This window comes from Nicotiana tabacum, chromosome 8, assembly GCF_000715075.1.
Source record: "Nicotiana tabacum cultivar K326 chromosome 8, ASM71507v2, whole genome shotgun sequence".
NCBI lineage: Eukaryota > Viridiplantae > Streptophyta > Magnoliopsida > Solanales > Solanaceae > Nicotiana > Nicotiana tabacum.
In genome coordinates, this window is record NC_134087.1 from 149,986,373 (window position 1) to 150,003,466 (window position 17,094).

General features: G+C 35.8%; 1 protein-coding gene across 1 annotated transcript; it reads right to left on the minus strand.

The window, feature by feature from the left end:
* LOC107825579 (2-alkenal reductase (NADP(+)-dependent)-like) lies at positions 1 to 3,997 on the minus strand. The gene is made up of 5 exons (XM_016652450.2): positions 3,509 to 3,997; positions 2,344 to 2,521; positions 1,122 to 1,288; positions 816 to 898; positions 1 to 562 (listed from the first exon to the last, which is right to left on the minus strand). Exons 1-5 carry the CDS (start codon positions 3,731 to 3,733, stop codon positions 184 to 186), a joined length of 1,032 nt encoding a protein of 343 aa, XP_016507936.1. The 5' UTR covers positions 3,734 to 3,997; the 3' UTR covers positions 1 to 183.
* Positions 3,998 to 17,094: the final 13,097 nt, after the last annotated feature.

Genomic DNA, 17,094 nt, shown 5'->3' on the forward strand with positions numbered 1-17,094 from the left:
TACTTGCCAAAAACGATTGATCTATTTCTTTTCACCTTAAGCAAACACACTATGCAATAACAAAACCAGTGATGATAATCAAAGCGTTCACAACCATAAATACAAACAGCTCTACTAAGTTTGACCAAAAGGGAAAGCTTATTAAACACAAATAAACCATTTAAAGATATCCATTGGTGACATTCATTCACGCGAAACAATCACGACTTGCTTTCCAATATTGCGTCCAGAGAAGAGACCAACGAGAGCACTGGGAGCACTTTCGAGGCCATCGGCAACATCTTCCACATAAACAACCTTGCCTGCCTTTATTTGAGGAAGGACCATTTCCAAATATTTGGGGTAAAGATGATAGTAATCAAAAACAATAAATCCTTCCATGCGGATTCGTTTTGTGATGAGGCAGAACAAGTTGTGCACTCCTTCAGTCTGCTCAAGGTTGTATTGCGAGATCATCCCACACACAGCAATACGGCCATGGAGTTTCATGTTCAGAAGAACTGCATCAAGCATCTTCCCTCCCACATTCTCAAAGTAGATGTCAATTCCATCAGGGAAGTACCTAATAACAAACCAGTATTTCCAGTCACTTCAAGTCTAGGAATTTCGCACTAAAATCTAGTGAATGGGGTTCCATATTCATGAAAAGCCAGATTTGAAATGATCCATGTTCCTCGGTTTTCGTAGGCATATCTTAAAGTCTTTCTATAAGTTTCACACTATCTACATAATATCATCATACTTTTCACAGAACATCTTTAACTGCTTTTGTACAATAGGTAGATTGTTTTGTAGCAGGAAGTAAGATTACTCACCTCTTCAAAGCTGCATTTAAATCCTGCTCCTCTTTATAGTTAAAAGCCTCGTCAAAACCAAATTTGCTCTTCAACAGATCAACCTTTGGAAATGAATAAAAAAGAGACATTAAATAACAAGAGTTTTAAACATCATGGTCTATTAAACTAAAACCTCTCTTTCCCCCCAAAGGCATAACCCACCCAACCCTAACCCCAACCCCAACCCCAACCTTTGGGTTTGATGGTGGACGGAGCACAATGATTAACATAACGAAGAATGAAGATAGATTCAACACTATGAAGATCCAACGCAATGGAACTTACCTTTTCTTTGCTTCCAGCACTACCAACAACGTAGCAACCCAGCATCTTTGCAAATTGCCCAACGAGCTGACCAACTGCTCCAGATGCAGCTGAAACAAACACAGTTTCTCCCTTCTTGGGGGAGCAAACCTCATGAAAACCAGCATAAGCTGTCATACCAGGCATCCCTGCGAGCACAGATAATTAATGAGCTCTTGTTTTTCCCTCTTTTATATCAACAACACATCCTGTCTGACCTACACGGATAAATATATCCATTGTTTGCCACAAACTAGAAACAGCAACTTTTCCCACAGGGTTCTACATAAGTACTTTATTTATTTACTTATTTTTAATAGGGGGAAGGACACATGAAAATAGGGAGGAGAATTCAGAGACAATCTTAAGTAAAAAACAAGTTTAAGCACAACTGCAGCCAACAAACAGGGAACTAATATAAACATTTAGCACATACAATTCTAGAAACGGCTGATCATCTGTTTTCACCATTTAAAAACTTCAGTTATTCATGATCTAATAAAGAAATAATCTATTCCACCTTTTGAAGCAGAACATTTTTTTTTTGCGAGAGAAGCTGCACAGTTCAATAAACATGTTTCACGACATGATCATACAACCCTCCGGACCAACTCTTAAGGTAAAGTAAGCATTCAATGAAAGAAACGGGGATCTAGTATCAACTTTCCAAGGATCAATCTGGTGTAAATGAGCTTTCTTGTAGGCTCACCAACTCATATACGGCATTCTTTAAGACAACTGTGCAGTAATTATTGACAAGCACAAACAAGTAAAAGCATGACAAACAGGATAAAGATGAAGAACAGAAAATGAAACGCAATAAAAAAATGTACACTACAAGTACATGAACATGTTGTATCGTCTTTAATCTCCACATATGTTAGATAATCAAAATTCAAACAAAACAAAATCTTCAATTTCAATTACTTAAGGTTGTGCTTATCCACATGGTTTTACAAAAAGAAAGACACTGATTCATGCTCATAACTCCTCAATGGAATAGAAAGCTGCATCAAGAAGACATAGATAAAATGTGCAAATACTCATTATAAAGGTAAAACTGATTATGAAATGCAGGAGGACCAATTCCAGCATTTTTAAGCAGAGAGGCAGCATTATAGTTAAAAAAAGAAAGTACCATTTCAAATTGCTAAACTATATACCGCAGACTCAATAGATTCTGCATATTGAGATAATAACTCACCAAGGATTCCTGTGTAGTAGGAAAGAGGCACATCCTTGTCATGAATTTTAAAGAGAGTCTGAGTAGGTGTTATAATACTATACTCTTCCCATCCAGTCATTCCCCAAACTAAGTCACCTTTTTGGAAATTTGGATCACCAGACTCCAAAACTTTAGCCACTCCATATCCCGTGATAGGCTATAACAGAAAAGAAAGTTATGAGAGACATTATCATAGGACAAACTGTTAGCCATACAGAAAATCGTTTCCGTCTGTTTCATATTTCAAATCATTGTGGGCTGGATCCCAAAACATCAAAAACAAGGAATAAAGCATCCGTCCACTTACCCTTAACTTGTACAACATCTACAAGTTCTTGAACAACACAGGGGAAAAGAAATAATATTAAATTTGTATGTTTGAGGTCAGCACGATTTACTTGTGGTTGCATTTTATGGATGACAGTTAGATTGGTATGTAGTTCACAAAAATAAGTAGAAAGCCTATCTATGTTGTTCTACAGTCTGTTAAACAATTACAAGAACGTTTATTGGAGGAGGAGGAGGAAGAACCAAATGAACACTTTTTTTTTTTGGCTAATCCCAAATGACCAAATAGAAACACTACCATTAAGAACTTATTTACTCCAACCTATAATATTTACTTCTAAGAAATTTATCCTTTTGATTTTGTTAAACTAATTTTACTGAACTAAATGGCTTCCAACATTGATATCTGATGACATTTTCCAAACATCGGTCAAAACTATTCGAATAGCCTTTAATAAATTATAAAACACAAATTTAATTAAATAATCCCAATACAAACAAGAGCAACAAGAGTACATTTTTATAATTAGATACGCTAGGTATTAAGGAACATTCGAATATATTTCAAACAAGAGCAACAAAAAACAGTTTTTTGGTTTGGATTGTTTTACCAATTTTGATTAGTAATAAACTAAAGTAGAAAAAGAAAACCTAAACTATAAATTACATTCAGTAGAAACTGGGTCCCCACCTCCCACCCAGAATATAATACTAGTAAATCATTTTTCACATTAAGACTAATAAATTAACAATCCCAAAGCATTCAAGACTAACAAACAAAAAGACAACATATTTGTGAATAAAAAATCAAATGGGTCATGGTAAGTTCAAGAAAAAAAAATTACTAAACACTTACAGAGCCAGGAGTGAAGGACTCAACATAGCTACCCTCCATTTTCCTCATGCGGCTACGCATATAAGGGTCACAAGACAAGTAAAGATTCTTCACAACCACAGCCTTAGAACCTTCTGGAACTTTGAGTTTAATGGTGGAATTCTTGATTTCCATGTCAGATTCCTTAGGGTAACCTATGACATAGTTTTTAAGAATGACCTGTTTGTTGCTCACTTCTTCTGCCATTTTTCGCTTCTTTTCTGTTAATAATAATAATAATAATGTGTAAAAAGGGTTTGTGTTGTTAAAGTGAGTGTTAGGACGTGTGTATATATAGGTACAGAGAGAAATATCGAGAATGGGAAGACGTAATGGATGGCGTAGGCGATCTATACGAAGAGAGTTGTGTGTTTGAACTTTGATTGTACTTGTTTTTGTTTGATGTTGGTGTTTTCACATTTTGGAGTTGTGTACAAGGGTTTTCTCCACTCAAGAGACAATTTCGACTTCATTTTCTTTCTTTCTTTTTTATTTTGTTTGTTTTTTGTACTAGTTTTTTCCTTTCTTTTTGTTTTTTCCCCTTCATATAACATAGAAAAAATTGGGGAAAATGCATAACTAACCTATACCCCGATTTCCAATTCCATACTTTTTCTTTACGGGAATCCTATTACCCCCTTAAACTTATTTTAAATGAAATTATTTAACGTTGACGTGACAGAGTGTGTATTTCACTCTCCCAAAGGAGAGTGAGAAGCAAGAAAAAATAATTTTAGATAATTTTTTATTTTTTTTACCATTTTTCTTACTTTTTTTTCCCATTTCCTTTTCCTTTTCCTTTTCCTTTTTCTTTTCCTTTTTCTTTGTCTTTTTTCTTTTACTTTTTTTTTTCGTTTCTTCTCTAATTCCGGCGGATATTCATTTACCGGCGACTTTGTCTAACTATTTTTCTTCCATTTTTTTCACACACAAATTAAATTCTCAAAAAGATCTATTCATAAGCAAATCAAAATACACTAAGATTTGGGGAAAAAAATTCATCATCGGAAAACCTTCCCAAGCCGGAAAAAGATGATGTATTAAAATTTTAACTGGAAAAAGTTTTCTCAGCTTATATTCGCTTTTATTTCTTTTGCTCTTCCTCCCATACATAAATTACACTTTCAAGAAAAATTTATATATATATAAAACAAAACATACTTAGATCAGGATAAAAATCTGTTGCCGGAAAAAATGGTGTTTGTGAAATTCCGATGACTAGGGGTGTTCATGGTTCGGTTTGGATCGGTTTTTCCCTAAAAAGAAACCAAACCAAGTAAGTCGGTTTTTCAAATATTAGAACCAAACCAAGCCAATTAAGTCGGTTTTTTCTTGATTCAATTTATGTCGGTTTTTCGATTTTTTCGGTTATTTGTCGGTTTTTTCTTAAATATAAGACATACACTACCAAACACATATTTCGGCGACCACATTTCAAAGTAACACTATCAAATCAATTGCCCTTTGAGAAATCTATTATTTACCAAGATATATTGATGATAATTGAATCAAATAGTGATGAATAATTTAAGGACTCAATTAAAAATATATTATTTTTAACATGAAATAGATTCTTACACTTAACAAAAGAAAACTACCAATCAAACTAGAATGTAAAGGTAAAGACCTGTACTAAAAGTGCAAACGATTAACATTTATTATAAAATTTTTGAAACTTTGTATAAAAGTATACATATATATAGGTGTAATAATAAATTTAAAATAGCTACTCCTATATTCGGTTTGGTTCGTTTTTTTTTATTAAAACCAAACCAAATTTGATCGGTTTTTAAATTTCAAAACCAAAACTAAACCAAACAAAAAAGTATCGATTTTTTTGTTCGGTTTGGTTTGGTTTTCGATTTGGTTCGGGTTTTCGGATTTTTATGAACACCCCTACCGACGACCACTATTTTATGTCGCCGGTGACCAAAACAAAAAGAAAAAGAATGAAATAACCAAAAAAAATATGATAATAATAAGAAATAAGAAAAAAGGATAAGAAAAAGAAGAAAGAATAAAAAAGTACTAAAAATACATGTGGGGGCGCGTGTAGCTCACCACTTGCCAAGAGTTTGGTTGTTAGCGTTAATGGTGCAAATAATTATATTTAAAATAAGTTTATGGGGATAATAGGATTCCCGCAAAGAAAAAGTGTGTAGTTGGTAATTCGGGTATAGGTCAGGAGTATTTATGCATTTTTCCAAAAATTATTAGTTACTCCATTTTGTGGTATTAAATATGTCATAAAAAGTTTATACAAAAACCCTCAATTTCACTTTTGAAATCATAACTCTGAATAGTAACTCCGTCACTATTCACACCTCATAACTCCAGCATCCGGCAAGGTAACATCACAGGATCGGTCTCAAAAGAACCTCTTTCTCTTTGGGAACAACCTCCTTTTGGTTTTATCCTAAAATCTATAGCCATCCGCAGCAGATCTTAATTTGAAATTCCCGAGTTACTGTAGCATTGAATTTTTCTTCAGGAAAATACAAGCGTGAAGTTTGTCCAGCTTTTCTCTCATTTATATGGAGTGTTGAAGAGCTCCATGGTTACTTAGCAGCTGAGCTGGGTTCGAAGATCACTGTATTATAAAAGAAACTGGACAGTTCTGGGAGAAGAAAAAAGAGCAGATACATAGGGGTCATTCATGGCCTCTAAGGCCATGGCTGGTCTCCCTTCCCAAGCATCACCCTCCATCCCTAATAACACCACAACAATACATAAGCCTTTAGATTATTCAAACATCCTGAAACCAGTAACGATCAATGCACCGGTTCAATCAAAACAGTGTTCTGGTGAGGCAATTTCATTTTGTCGACCAGTGTGCTTTCAAGGGAAGCCTATGGTGAAGTTCACTAAAGCTGACGTGGATTGAATGAACGAGATCGAAGGACTGCAACACGCAGTAGTGTGCAAATTTTCGTATGGATGGCTGAGCTTAATGAAATACGTCGAATTGTACCGATCCAATGTGGAATTAAAGGCGAGTGTACTATTGGATACCTTCGTGACAGGCATGTGTTAATACGATTTACGTTATGGCAAAATTTTATTGAATTCTCATCGAAGAGTGTGTATTATGTGAAAGACAAGGCTGACAATGAATACCAATTGCGAACTTTGATATATGATGCTAAATTCAAAGCCGGGGAGGAAACACCTAAGGTAATGGCGTGGATTTCATTTCCAAATTTGCTACCAACATATTTTGTGAAAGAATGCCTGTTCTCATTGGCATATGCTGTGGGAAAGCCAATGCATCTTGATTTGGCTACTATCAACAGGACAAGACCAAGCTGTGCCTGAGTTAAGGTTTTAGTTGATTTATTAACTGATCTCCCTACAAAGGTGCGTATGGATGTTGTTAATGAGGCAACAGGGGAAATAAGAACTGAGTGGATAACGATTAGGTATGATTACCTACCAAAATATTGTAAAGAATGCAAGTTATAAGGGCACGATAGGATGGAATGTTGGAGAACTCATCCTGAATTAATGGAAAGCAAAACTGTTCAGCAGCAGGAAAATGTTTGTAAGGAGTGCAAATTGCAAGGACGGGATATCAAGGAGTGCTAGAAATTACATCCAGAATTGATGGAAAGTAAGGAAGCTTATGATGATGAAGCTGGAAAACAGGTTGAAAAGGCTACTGCTACTGCTAATGCTAATCAAAAAGGCCCTCTAATGATATTATCTAGTGGTAAGATCGTTGAAAATATACTTGGCAAAGGTAAAGAACAATGGAAGGAGATAAGGGATAATAATGCAAAGAAAGGTAATACTGCAGGACAAACAGTTACGGGCAGCGAAATTGTCACAGTAGAAATCGAAAAAGAAGAACATCTTCCAGTGGAGAATATGGCAACTCAAAAGGTAGAAACAACTAACCAATTTGCAATATTAGAAGTTGAGGAAGGACAACAGGATGCCAATAATGAATTGGCATTAGTGGCACAAAGTACAGCATCACCAACTCCTAATACAACTGGGAAAGGAAAGCCTAAGTCATCGACCAAACACACTACGCCTGGGAAACATCTGAATGTAGCTGCCCCTGCATATAACCTTGCTACAAATGAGATTATGGTTCTGAAAGCCATTACTCAGAAGGAGAAGGAGAAAGAATCAACATCTCAATGGGTAAATAAAGCTTTTGGACCAAACAATGTTACTACAAATCATTCCTACCAGGAAACCCCATCACAATCTCTAGATACAAAAGCTATTGAAGAGCAGGAGAATTACCAAGATCGAGTTAAATTCATGGAAGGAAGGTTATGGAATGCACAAGAGGAGGAACACACAGAAGAAGAAGAAGATAATTTGGTTAATGGCAAGGAAAAGAATGATCACATTGAGGAAGATGTCCACTATGAAGAAGAGTATAGTGTCAATGCCAACAATGATCGAGTGACAACTCAACAATAGGATAACTCTTCAAAATGGAATGAGTAACTGCCTAGGATTGAATCTACGCCACAGGAGGTTCACAATATCCTTAATAAGAACGATACTATGGATGAAAATGTGAACAGTGGAATTCCTATTGATCCTGGAGACATAACTCAGAAGGTAATACAACTAGAGGGTACTAAAGGAAGTGGTTCAAAAGCTATTAATCAAAAAGAAAGATATAAAGAAAGAGCACGTGGAATCAATGCAACCAACACAACTGAAATTGTTATGAAGGAGAAGGAGGAAAAGAGTTTAACAATAAAAAAAATCAAATAATCAGATGGCAGTCAAAGATTTTCAAGAAGAAGAAGAAGAATCTCAGATAGACAAAGGAAAAGATTTAGATGCGGAATCAACTGCACAAAATTTTATGCATATTGCAAGACAAGGTGACTTGTTACCTCGACAGGTGGAAAAAGGCAGATCAGCAGGTCGAGGAAAGAAAAGGCAGAATAAGGAAGTCCCTAGTGTACAAGCAACTGGGGTGCAAACGAGAAGAACAATCTCCAAATCCATAATTTAGTCATGAATGCTTTGATTTGGAATATTTGTTCTGTAAATACAAAGAGAGCCTTTGAAAGGCTCATATCAATGCATAAAAGACATAAGTTCCAGTTCATAGGATTGATGGAACCAATGCAACAAGGAAGGAAGCTGGATAGATACCGAAGGAGGATTGACTTTCCTATTGCCATCAAAAATATGTCTAACAAAATCTGGGCATTTTTTGATGAAAAATATGAAGTCACTGTGGTTATGGACATGGTGCAACAACTAACTTTGAAGATATTTGACACTGAAGATCAGTAGGAATTCATCCTAACTCTGGTATATGCAAAATGCGACGCAATTGAAAGAATTGAACTTTGGGATTCTCTTTATGCTTTGGCCAGTGACATGAATCTTCCATGGCTTGTTGGGGGAGATTTTAATGTCATCTGGGATGAGGAAGAATTGAAGGCTTACCAGTAAACATTAATGAAATTGATGACTTTAGACACTATGTGAATACGTGCAACTTGTTTGATCTTGGTTTCAAGGGAAGCATATATACATGGTGGAATGGAAGAGCTGAGGAGGATTGTATTTTTGAACGCTTGGATAGATGCTTGGATAATATGGAATTCCAAAATCTCTGGCCTGGAATGGAGATTGAACATTTACAAAAGACATGATTAGATCACATCCCGTTGCTCATTACTTTGAAGTCAGAAGTTGTCCCTATAAAGAAGCCTTTTAAGTTCTTGAATTTCTGGATAAAAAATGATTCTTTCAATTCAGTAATTGAAGAGAATTGGAACGCTGACTTTCACGCTAATCCTTTCTCCTTATTTAACTATAAGTTAAAGAAGTTGAAAAAAGCTTGATCTACATGGAGCAAGGCTACATTTGGGGACATATTTTAGAAGTTTATTAGTTAGGAGGAGGTAGTTAAAGTTCATCAATCGCAGTTTATTTTGAGACCTACATTAGAAAACAGAGAAAGGCTCCATCGAGTTCAAGCAGATCTATACAAATTCATGGCACTGGAGGAGGAGTTTTGGAAGCAGAAATCAGGCATGCAATGGCTTAAAGAAGGAGATAGAAATACGAGATTCTAACATGGTGATTAAATTAGACATGATTAAGGCATGCGATAGACTATCGTGGTTGTTCCTAACCAAAGTCTTGAGGAAAATGGGGTTTGATGAAAGATTCATTGGATTAGTATTTGGGATTATTTCCAACAATTGGTACTCAGTTTTCATCAACGGGCAGGCTCATGGATTCTTTAAATCTACAAGAGGAGTAAAGCAAGGCGATCCTTTGTCACCTACTTTATTCATTCTAGCGAGTGAGGCATTATCAAGAGGTTTAAATTCACTTCATTTGAATTTATACTTTTGTGGGTTTGGTTTGCCTAAGTGGAGCCCTAAAATTAATCACCTAGCGTATGCAGATGATACGATCATTTTTCATCATCTGACGCTACCTCATTACGATTGATTATGGAAGTTCTATATGCATATGAAGTAGCAAGTGGCCAGAAGGTTAATAAAGCAAAATCTGCAATTTATATGCATCATGCTACTTTGTTTTGTAAATTATGGTCTGCGGCTTTGTTTTGTAAATTATGGTGGAATTTTAGAACAAACCTTCCCTATGGAGCTCATTTATGAGTCAAAAATACTTAAAAAAATTAAATGCAATGGTAGTGCCGTGGAAAGGTGGATCACACGTTTGGAGAAAGATGCTTGAGTGTAGGGACATTGTGGAACATGAAATAGTATGGAAACTCAAAATGGGATCATCATTATTTTGGTTTGACAATTGGACAGAGCTGGGATCATTATATTTGTTACTCCTCCAGATTTCCTTTGCGATGAAAATTTCCATAATGTGTCAGAAGTGATGAAGGATGGAAGCTGGGATGAAGAAGTATTATATCAATTATTACCCGAAGATCTAGCTACTCATATTCTGGATAATGTTGCACCTCCAGGAGAATTCAATGCACTGGATAAATCAGGGTGGAGATTAGAAACAAGAGGGACATTTTTAGTCAAGCCAGCTTGGGAATACTTGAGAAGAAGGAAGGACCATGCTATTACCTATAAGAACATGTGGGTGAAGGGTCTACATGTGGAGATTATGGAAGAGGAAACTGCCTCTGATGATTCGATTCGAAGGATGGGGTATTCAATGCCATCAAAATGTTGCTGTTGTTTGAATCCAGATGAGGAGTCCATACCACATGTGTTTTTTAATTCATATGCGGCTAGAAAGGTTTGGGGCTATTTTTTCTCTAATGCAGGTTTGACTCTGCAAGGACTGAACCTACAACAAACCATAGTGAAATGCCGGACAATGAAGGTGATTCCAAGATTGAAACCTATATTCCACGCATTACCTAGCATTATTACATGGGAATTATGGAAAAGAAGGAATAGTAACAAACATGGAAAAGCAGTATCGATCAATAGGGTGGTATATCAAATTAACACCACCATTCTGTCCTTAATCAAGGTGAGGAAGCCAATTCTGCAACATGTGCCTCATAGATGGCCAGATATTTTGGTAATAGTGGAAAGATATATGCCTAAGTTGAAGATTAGTAAGGTAACATGGGAGCTGCCAAGAGAGGGAAGGATCAAAATCAATACGGATGGAGCATCAAGGGGCAATCCTGGGAGGAGCTCAATAGGTATATGTTTGAGGAATGAATCTGGTGATATTGTATATGCGTTGGGTAAGGAAATAGAGTAGACCACGAACACAAAAGCTGAAGCTTTGGCTATTCTCGAGGCTCTATGATTATGTGTGCAACATAACATTGATGACTTTTGGTTGGAACCTGATTCGATGATGATGAAGAATGTTATTAATGGGATATGGAAACCACCTTGGATCATCGAAGATGAAATTGCAGACATAAAGAAGATTCTGGAGCATTGTAGGGGAGAGATAACACATATCTTTAGAGAAGGGAATAAGCTTGCAGACCATTTGGCAAATTATGCACTTGACGTGGGCAATTTAGAATGCAATGATTTCCAGCACTTGGACACACACGGGAGGAGATTGGTGAATGTTGATAAATTGTTATGCCCAAATCTGAGAATCAAGGTAGCAAGAAATTAAGAGACAAGGGAGAAACAAAGTCAAAAGAAATGAAAAGAGGTGAGGGCAAAGATATGGATGCAAAAGGCAAGGTAGCGTGGTTGCAAATGCCAATGACTATGGTCCACAGAGTAAGCATGCGTTTTGGGACTCTAAATTTGGATGGAGTTTTCTATACACATAAAGTCTGGGACATAACTTTGGACATTACACATTACTTTCGAGGTGTTGGACAGAGTGTTACACAACAAGGAATCCTATTTCTTTTCGTTGCCGATGCAAATTCTACTTCTAAGCTCTATTATTTAACAGACTCCTTTTTGGTGGCATTAATGCAATGCACTAAGGCCAATGGGAAGAAATTAAAGATAGAAAAAAGAATAGAATCAAGGGACAGCTTTCATCTGGATAGCAGGAATTGGCAACTTCATCACAACCTTATGGGGGAGAAGATGTTGAAATATATTCTCACTAACTCTGTTTGTTTTTGTGCAGGAAATATTAATGTACTCATGCGTTGCCTAATACTCCGACTTCAATGGGTGATATTAGCACTTGGTGCTCATTCCCTTGAAGAAGAAAAAGAGGCATGCACAAGCATGATATCCATGAACAGGATCACAAGGCAGAAGGGGAGTTGCAGCAATTTTATGGGCAACTCGATATTTATTTGGATGGAAATTTCAGTGCTGCAGGGTTATTTTAAATCTTGGAACTGTGCATTAGATTCAGATTTTCTGCACAATGCAGCAGTAGCAGGTTTTGAAGCAGACTCGCGACATGGGCAATAATCACGGGCTAAGAGTTGGAGTAGAAGCTGGGCTAATATAGAAGTATGGTTGATTAATACAACATCTCAGGCAATAAACAAGGAGAATGTAGCAGCAATATGCACAAGGGCAGTGCACAACATAGGTTGTAAAAATAATGATTCATGCACACTCTTGTACGGTACTATCGAGGGTACAAAATTGGCAATTTGGTTGGCTACTAAAGGCTAAAAGGACACCACAAGATACAAGCAAGGAAAATATATCAAGAGGAAGCAAAGGGAGATCACGCAAAGATTATTACGACAACAGGGCATTCCAAAATACCTGGGCAGTGCTTTGGAGTATACTTATGCGTGAAAAAGTGGCATCAGCTGGATATTTCTGGGCAAAAATTTGGCAGAACTATAGAGAAGCTATGGAAGAATGTAATAATGGTCTTTGGCTTTGGAGACATGGCATGAACTACTGGATCAAAATGGGACAGACATGGGCATCACAAGCGCAATGCAAGCAGCATCACTTCAACATCATGTGGACAGTATTAGAGTTGGAACGTGAGAGTTGAAACAAAAGGACTAGGACAAAATTATTCATGGAAATGGGCTGTTTCAACAATTACAACGCAAAGTGCAATCAGCTTTCAAAGGGGACCAAGTTTTCAATATTGGACATTCATCATGCAGGGCTATTTTTTGATTTCAGGAATTATATTAGATCATATGTGATATCAATAGAACTCGATGCTCAATATTGATAATAGGCATTATGTAATCGACAAGGTTTATTTCTTCCATTTTGTAAGACCTCATGACGCTTTGTTTTTGTTTTTTTGTTTTTTTTTTATATATTTATAAAATCTAGCCCTAGGCGCTTGCCTAGTGGATTGCCAAAAAAAAAGAATTAAATATTTCATAAGATTTTTGCGGAGTGTAAAAATATTTTATCAAGTGTAAAATAGAAAAATAGGATTAAATTATTTTTAAGCATAAATGTATCTTTTTTTTTAAAACGAACAAATAAAGAACCATTGCTGCATAAAATAAAAACAAAACGGAGGAGCAATCCTTAGTAAAAACTTGAGACACTTTTTTGCCTTGTTTAGAGCAAGCACTTGGCAAAGTATGTTACCGGGTATCTGCTTGAAAGAATAAAAGTGTTTGGAAATGTTACTTGGCAAAATAGCCCATGTTTGTAAATAGATTTTTTTTTCTTTTACCTTTGTTTTTTTAGAAAAAACTCAAGTTCCAAAAATTAGTTTGGAACAGTTTTTGGGTGAAATTTTTTCTTCTACTCATAAAATTTTATTCTTTTTCAAAGAAAATACATGCCCAAATGAAACTTTAACTTTCAAAAATTATTTTTCAACAATATTTCAAAGATTTTTTTTCAAGTTTCCATCAAATTTATATTCAAATACCTACTTAAGTTAAAATGGAAACAAAATATGCCTACTAATGGAAGGAATATAATCACCGTAAGCAATCAATAAAGGTAGATTTATCTTATTTGGAAAAGGAATGAATAAATAGCAAAATTGCCAAAAAAAGGGTGCTTTTTCTTTTCTTTTATTCAATTCCTCATTTATTTTCTCCTTTGCGGTCTATTCAGATACTTCCTTTTTTTTTTTTTTGTGATTTTATAGAAGTTCATTTCATCTGTGGACGTTGATTGGGCTATTGGTGAAATTGAATCACGGTTTTGTTAGAATTTTTAGGTCTTTCTGTAATTTTTAGTTAGTTTGAATCTGTAACGACCCGATTGGTCATTGAGTTCTAGCATTTTGTTCAACGGTTTGAGACTTTGGTAGCTTTATATGATGTACTATGACTTATATGTACGATTGATTTTGTTTTTCTAGAGGTTCGAGATTGGTTGGGAAAAGTAATTCTTGTTTTGGAAGTTTTAAGTTGGAAGAGTTAACTAAGGTATGAGTTTCGAATAAAAGGACCTCAGAATCAGGACTTGATGATTTTAATAGGTTGTATAGTTAATTTGATCTCAAACGTGTGTTCAGATTTGGATTCAGAGGTTTCTAGAAGGTTTCGACTCTAATCGCTGAAAGTTGGCAAGTCGAAGGATTTGAGGGTTCTTAAGTTTGAGGGGGAGTTGACTTTAGTGTTACCGGACTTTGATTTGTATTTGAAACTTTGGATAGATTCATTTAATTGGTTGAAACTTGTGTGCAAACTTTGACTGTCGTCCGGAATGTCTAAGTATGATTCGGACGCTTTCGGCAAAGTTGGAATGGTTAAAAGTCAAGAGATGGGTTTGATATTCGATTCTTGATGTTGTTATTTGTAAGAACCCGAAAATTTTTACTAAGTAATTTAAGATTTCATGGTGCCAGGTAGGCTAATTATAATATTTTATGTGCTATAAAATGATGTATATCAATTGGATATGGTAAATGAATGTATAAATCATATAATAAGTAATTTGGGGTCCAAGGAAAAGACTAAGTCTAAGCCAAATTGAAAAATTACATAACAGGCTAAAATTCCAAATGAGTTCGCACAAGTCCATACTTTTAACGAGCATATCTAAAAACATATAAGGTTTTATGTGATGGACAACCTATCTAATTAAAGGTCTTCGAGTCTAATTTCTAATGCTTCAAACCGTTCGTCATTTGGACATTCCTACACAAAGTTATGATCAAATTACCAAAGGATGGATTTGCGATCAATTTCGCGATCGCAAAACGACTCCGTGGACCACACACTTTCGCATAGTGAAGCAGAGCCGGTCAAAATATTATGCTATAGCATATTGATTATGCTGTCACATAATTGATTATGCTGTCGATCATGGTATCGCATAATGATTATGCTGCAAGTCTGCTGCCTACATATCGATTATGCTATAGCATAATTGCACCACATAATTGACTTCGGGGGTCATTTTTGAAAATTTTCATAGCTGAACCCACTTTGATAAATAAGCTTTGGGGCTTCATTTGAGGCTATTTTTATATTAATTAAATCTAGAGAGAGGTGAGAGCATTTTAGAGAGAGAAAGAGGGAACCTATCATTCCAATCACCAAATCTTGTTAAAGTCTTCAAGAATCAAGGAAGATAGCCACTAGATTGTCCTCTATCCGGGTAAGTCCCATTTCCAGAACTTGCATGCAAGAGGTTAAGGGTTCGAATATGTTGTGGGGATTAGAAATAGGCCATGCATGTGGGATTAAGTTGTAGTATGTGATATTAATGAACTAATTTGGATAGTTCCTGTTAAAATTGGTTGAGGGAAGAAGGAATTTCCATTTTCGGACCTTGTAGTCTATTTCACACGTTAGGCGTTTGATGCAATTCCTAAGAGAGTTACACCATGGGTAATCTTTCTAGTTGTTAATCGATTTTCGATTTCTCCTTATAGATTATTATTGCTAGAGGTGTTGGTGCGTTGTAGTAGCTTAATGAAAACTTAAACAAGGTATGTTGGCTAAACTCTCTCTCTCTCTCGGAATTAAATTCCATAATATTTCCATAAGTTTAAGTATGATCGGCTCAAAGTCCCTAATTTCTACATTCCGGGTTATCCCCTATGAACTCATAAACTTGATCACTCCGTACGAGCCTTATATTGAGCGATAGATGTTTAAAGTATGGGTTGCTTACTAAAATGGTTTGGCTTTGAGTTGTGGTTTGAATGAAAAGTGGTTGGTAAACTACGAAGATGTTTGAAAATGAATTAAATGAACTGGGGACATAGAGTGTTGACAACGTTTATAATTTTCCCTAATGATGCCCGTGAGCACGTAATTTTTGCCCTATATGAATTACTCCCATAAATTCAAAACAAAATAATTTCTTTTCATAATTTGCAATTTTTGTGGATTTTGTGAAATTTTCTGATAATTGTTTGCATTTGTTTGTGCATTTTTAATTTTGTTTAATTAATGAAAAATACAAAAATATGCTGCATTTGCATTTAGGATCTAATTTTGCATTCTTGAATTAATTAGTAATTTAGTGTTTTATAAAAATGGAAAAATCACAAAAATAACTTATTTTTGCATTTTAAATTTTTTAGTTTCGAATTTTGGTGGTTTTTCTTTAATTTGGTATTTAATTAGTTGTGGTAATCATTATCTAGGCTTAATTAGTTTAATTTGGTAGCATAATTGGATTTAGAGAGTAATTTAGGTGTTATTTTTAATTTTTCTCGAAAAAAAAGAAGAAGAGAAAAGAATTTTGGAAAATAAAAAGAAAAAGAGAAAATTTGATTTAAAGAGGATCAGATTTTTTGAGCCAAAATTAATTCATTTTTCCCCAGCCCAATTAAAATTCCCAAACACCCGCCCCATCTGAGCCCATACCCGTCCCCTGACCCGGTCCAGTCCCCCCTACAAACCAAACGACGCCGTTTCATTATCCCTTGATCTGAGCCGTTGATCCCTGTAAATCCAACGGATCGAAACTAACCCCTCCCCCATATAAAACTGTCCGAACTCTACCCCCTCTCAAACTCATCTCTCTCAACCCCCTCTCTTCAGAGACGCCCAAACCCTAGAAGCCGCCTCTATTTTCCACCGCTCCCAGTCGGCGGCGCCGACCCCAAACCAACCCAAAATAACACTCTACAACCCCTTTCACCCTCTCATTCCAAATCCTCACCCCGTTTCCCTCGAAACTTGCCAGAAATATTCGAATTTTAGATCTAAGGTTCGAGCCCTAGAAGCCAAAGTCGAATCTATGTATGCAAGGCTATTTCTCCAGTTCTCATAA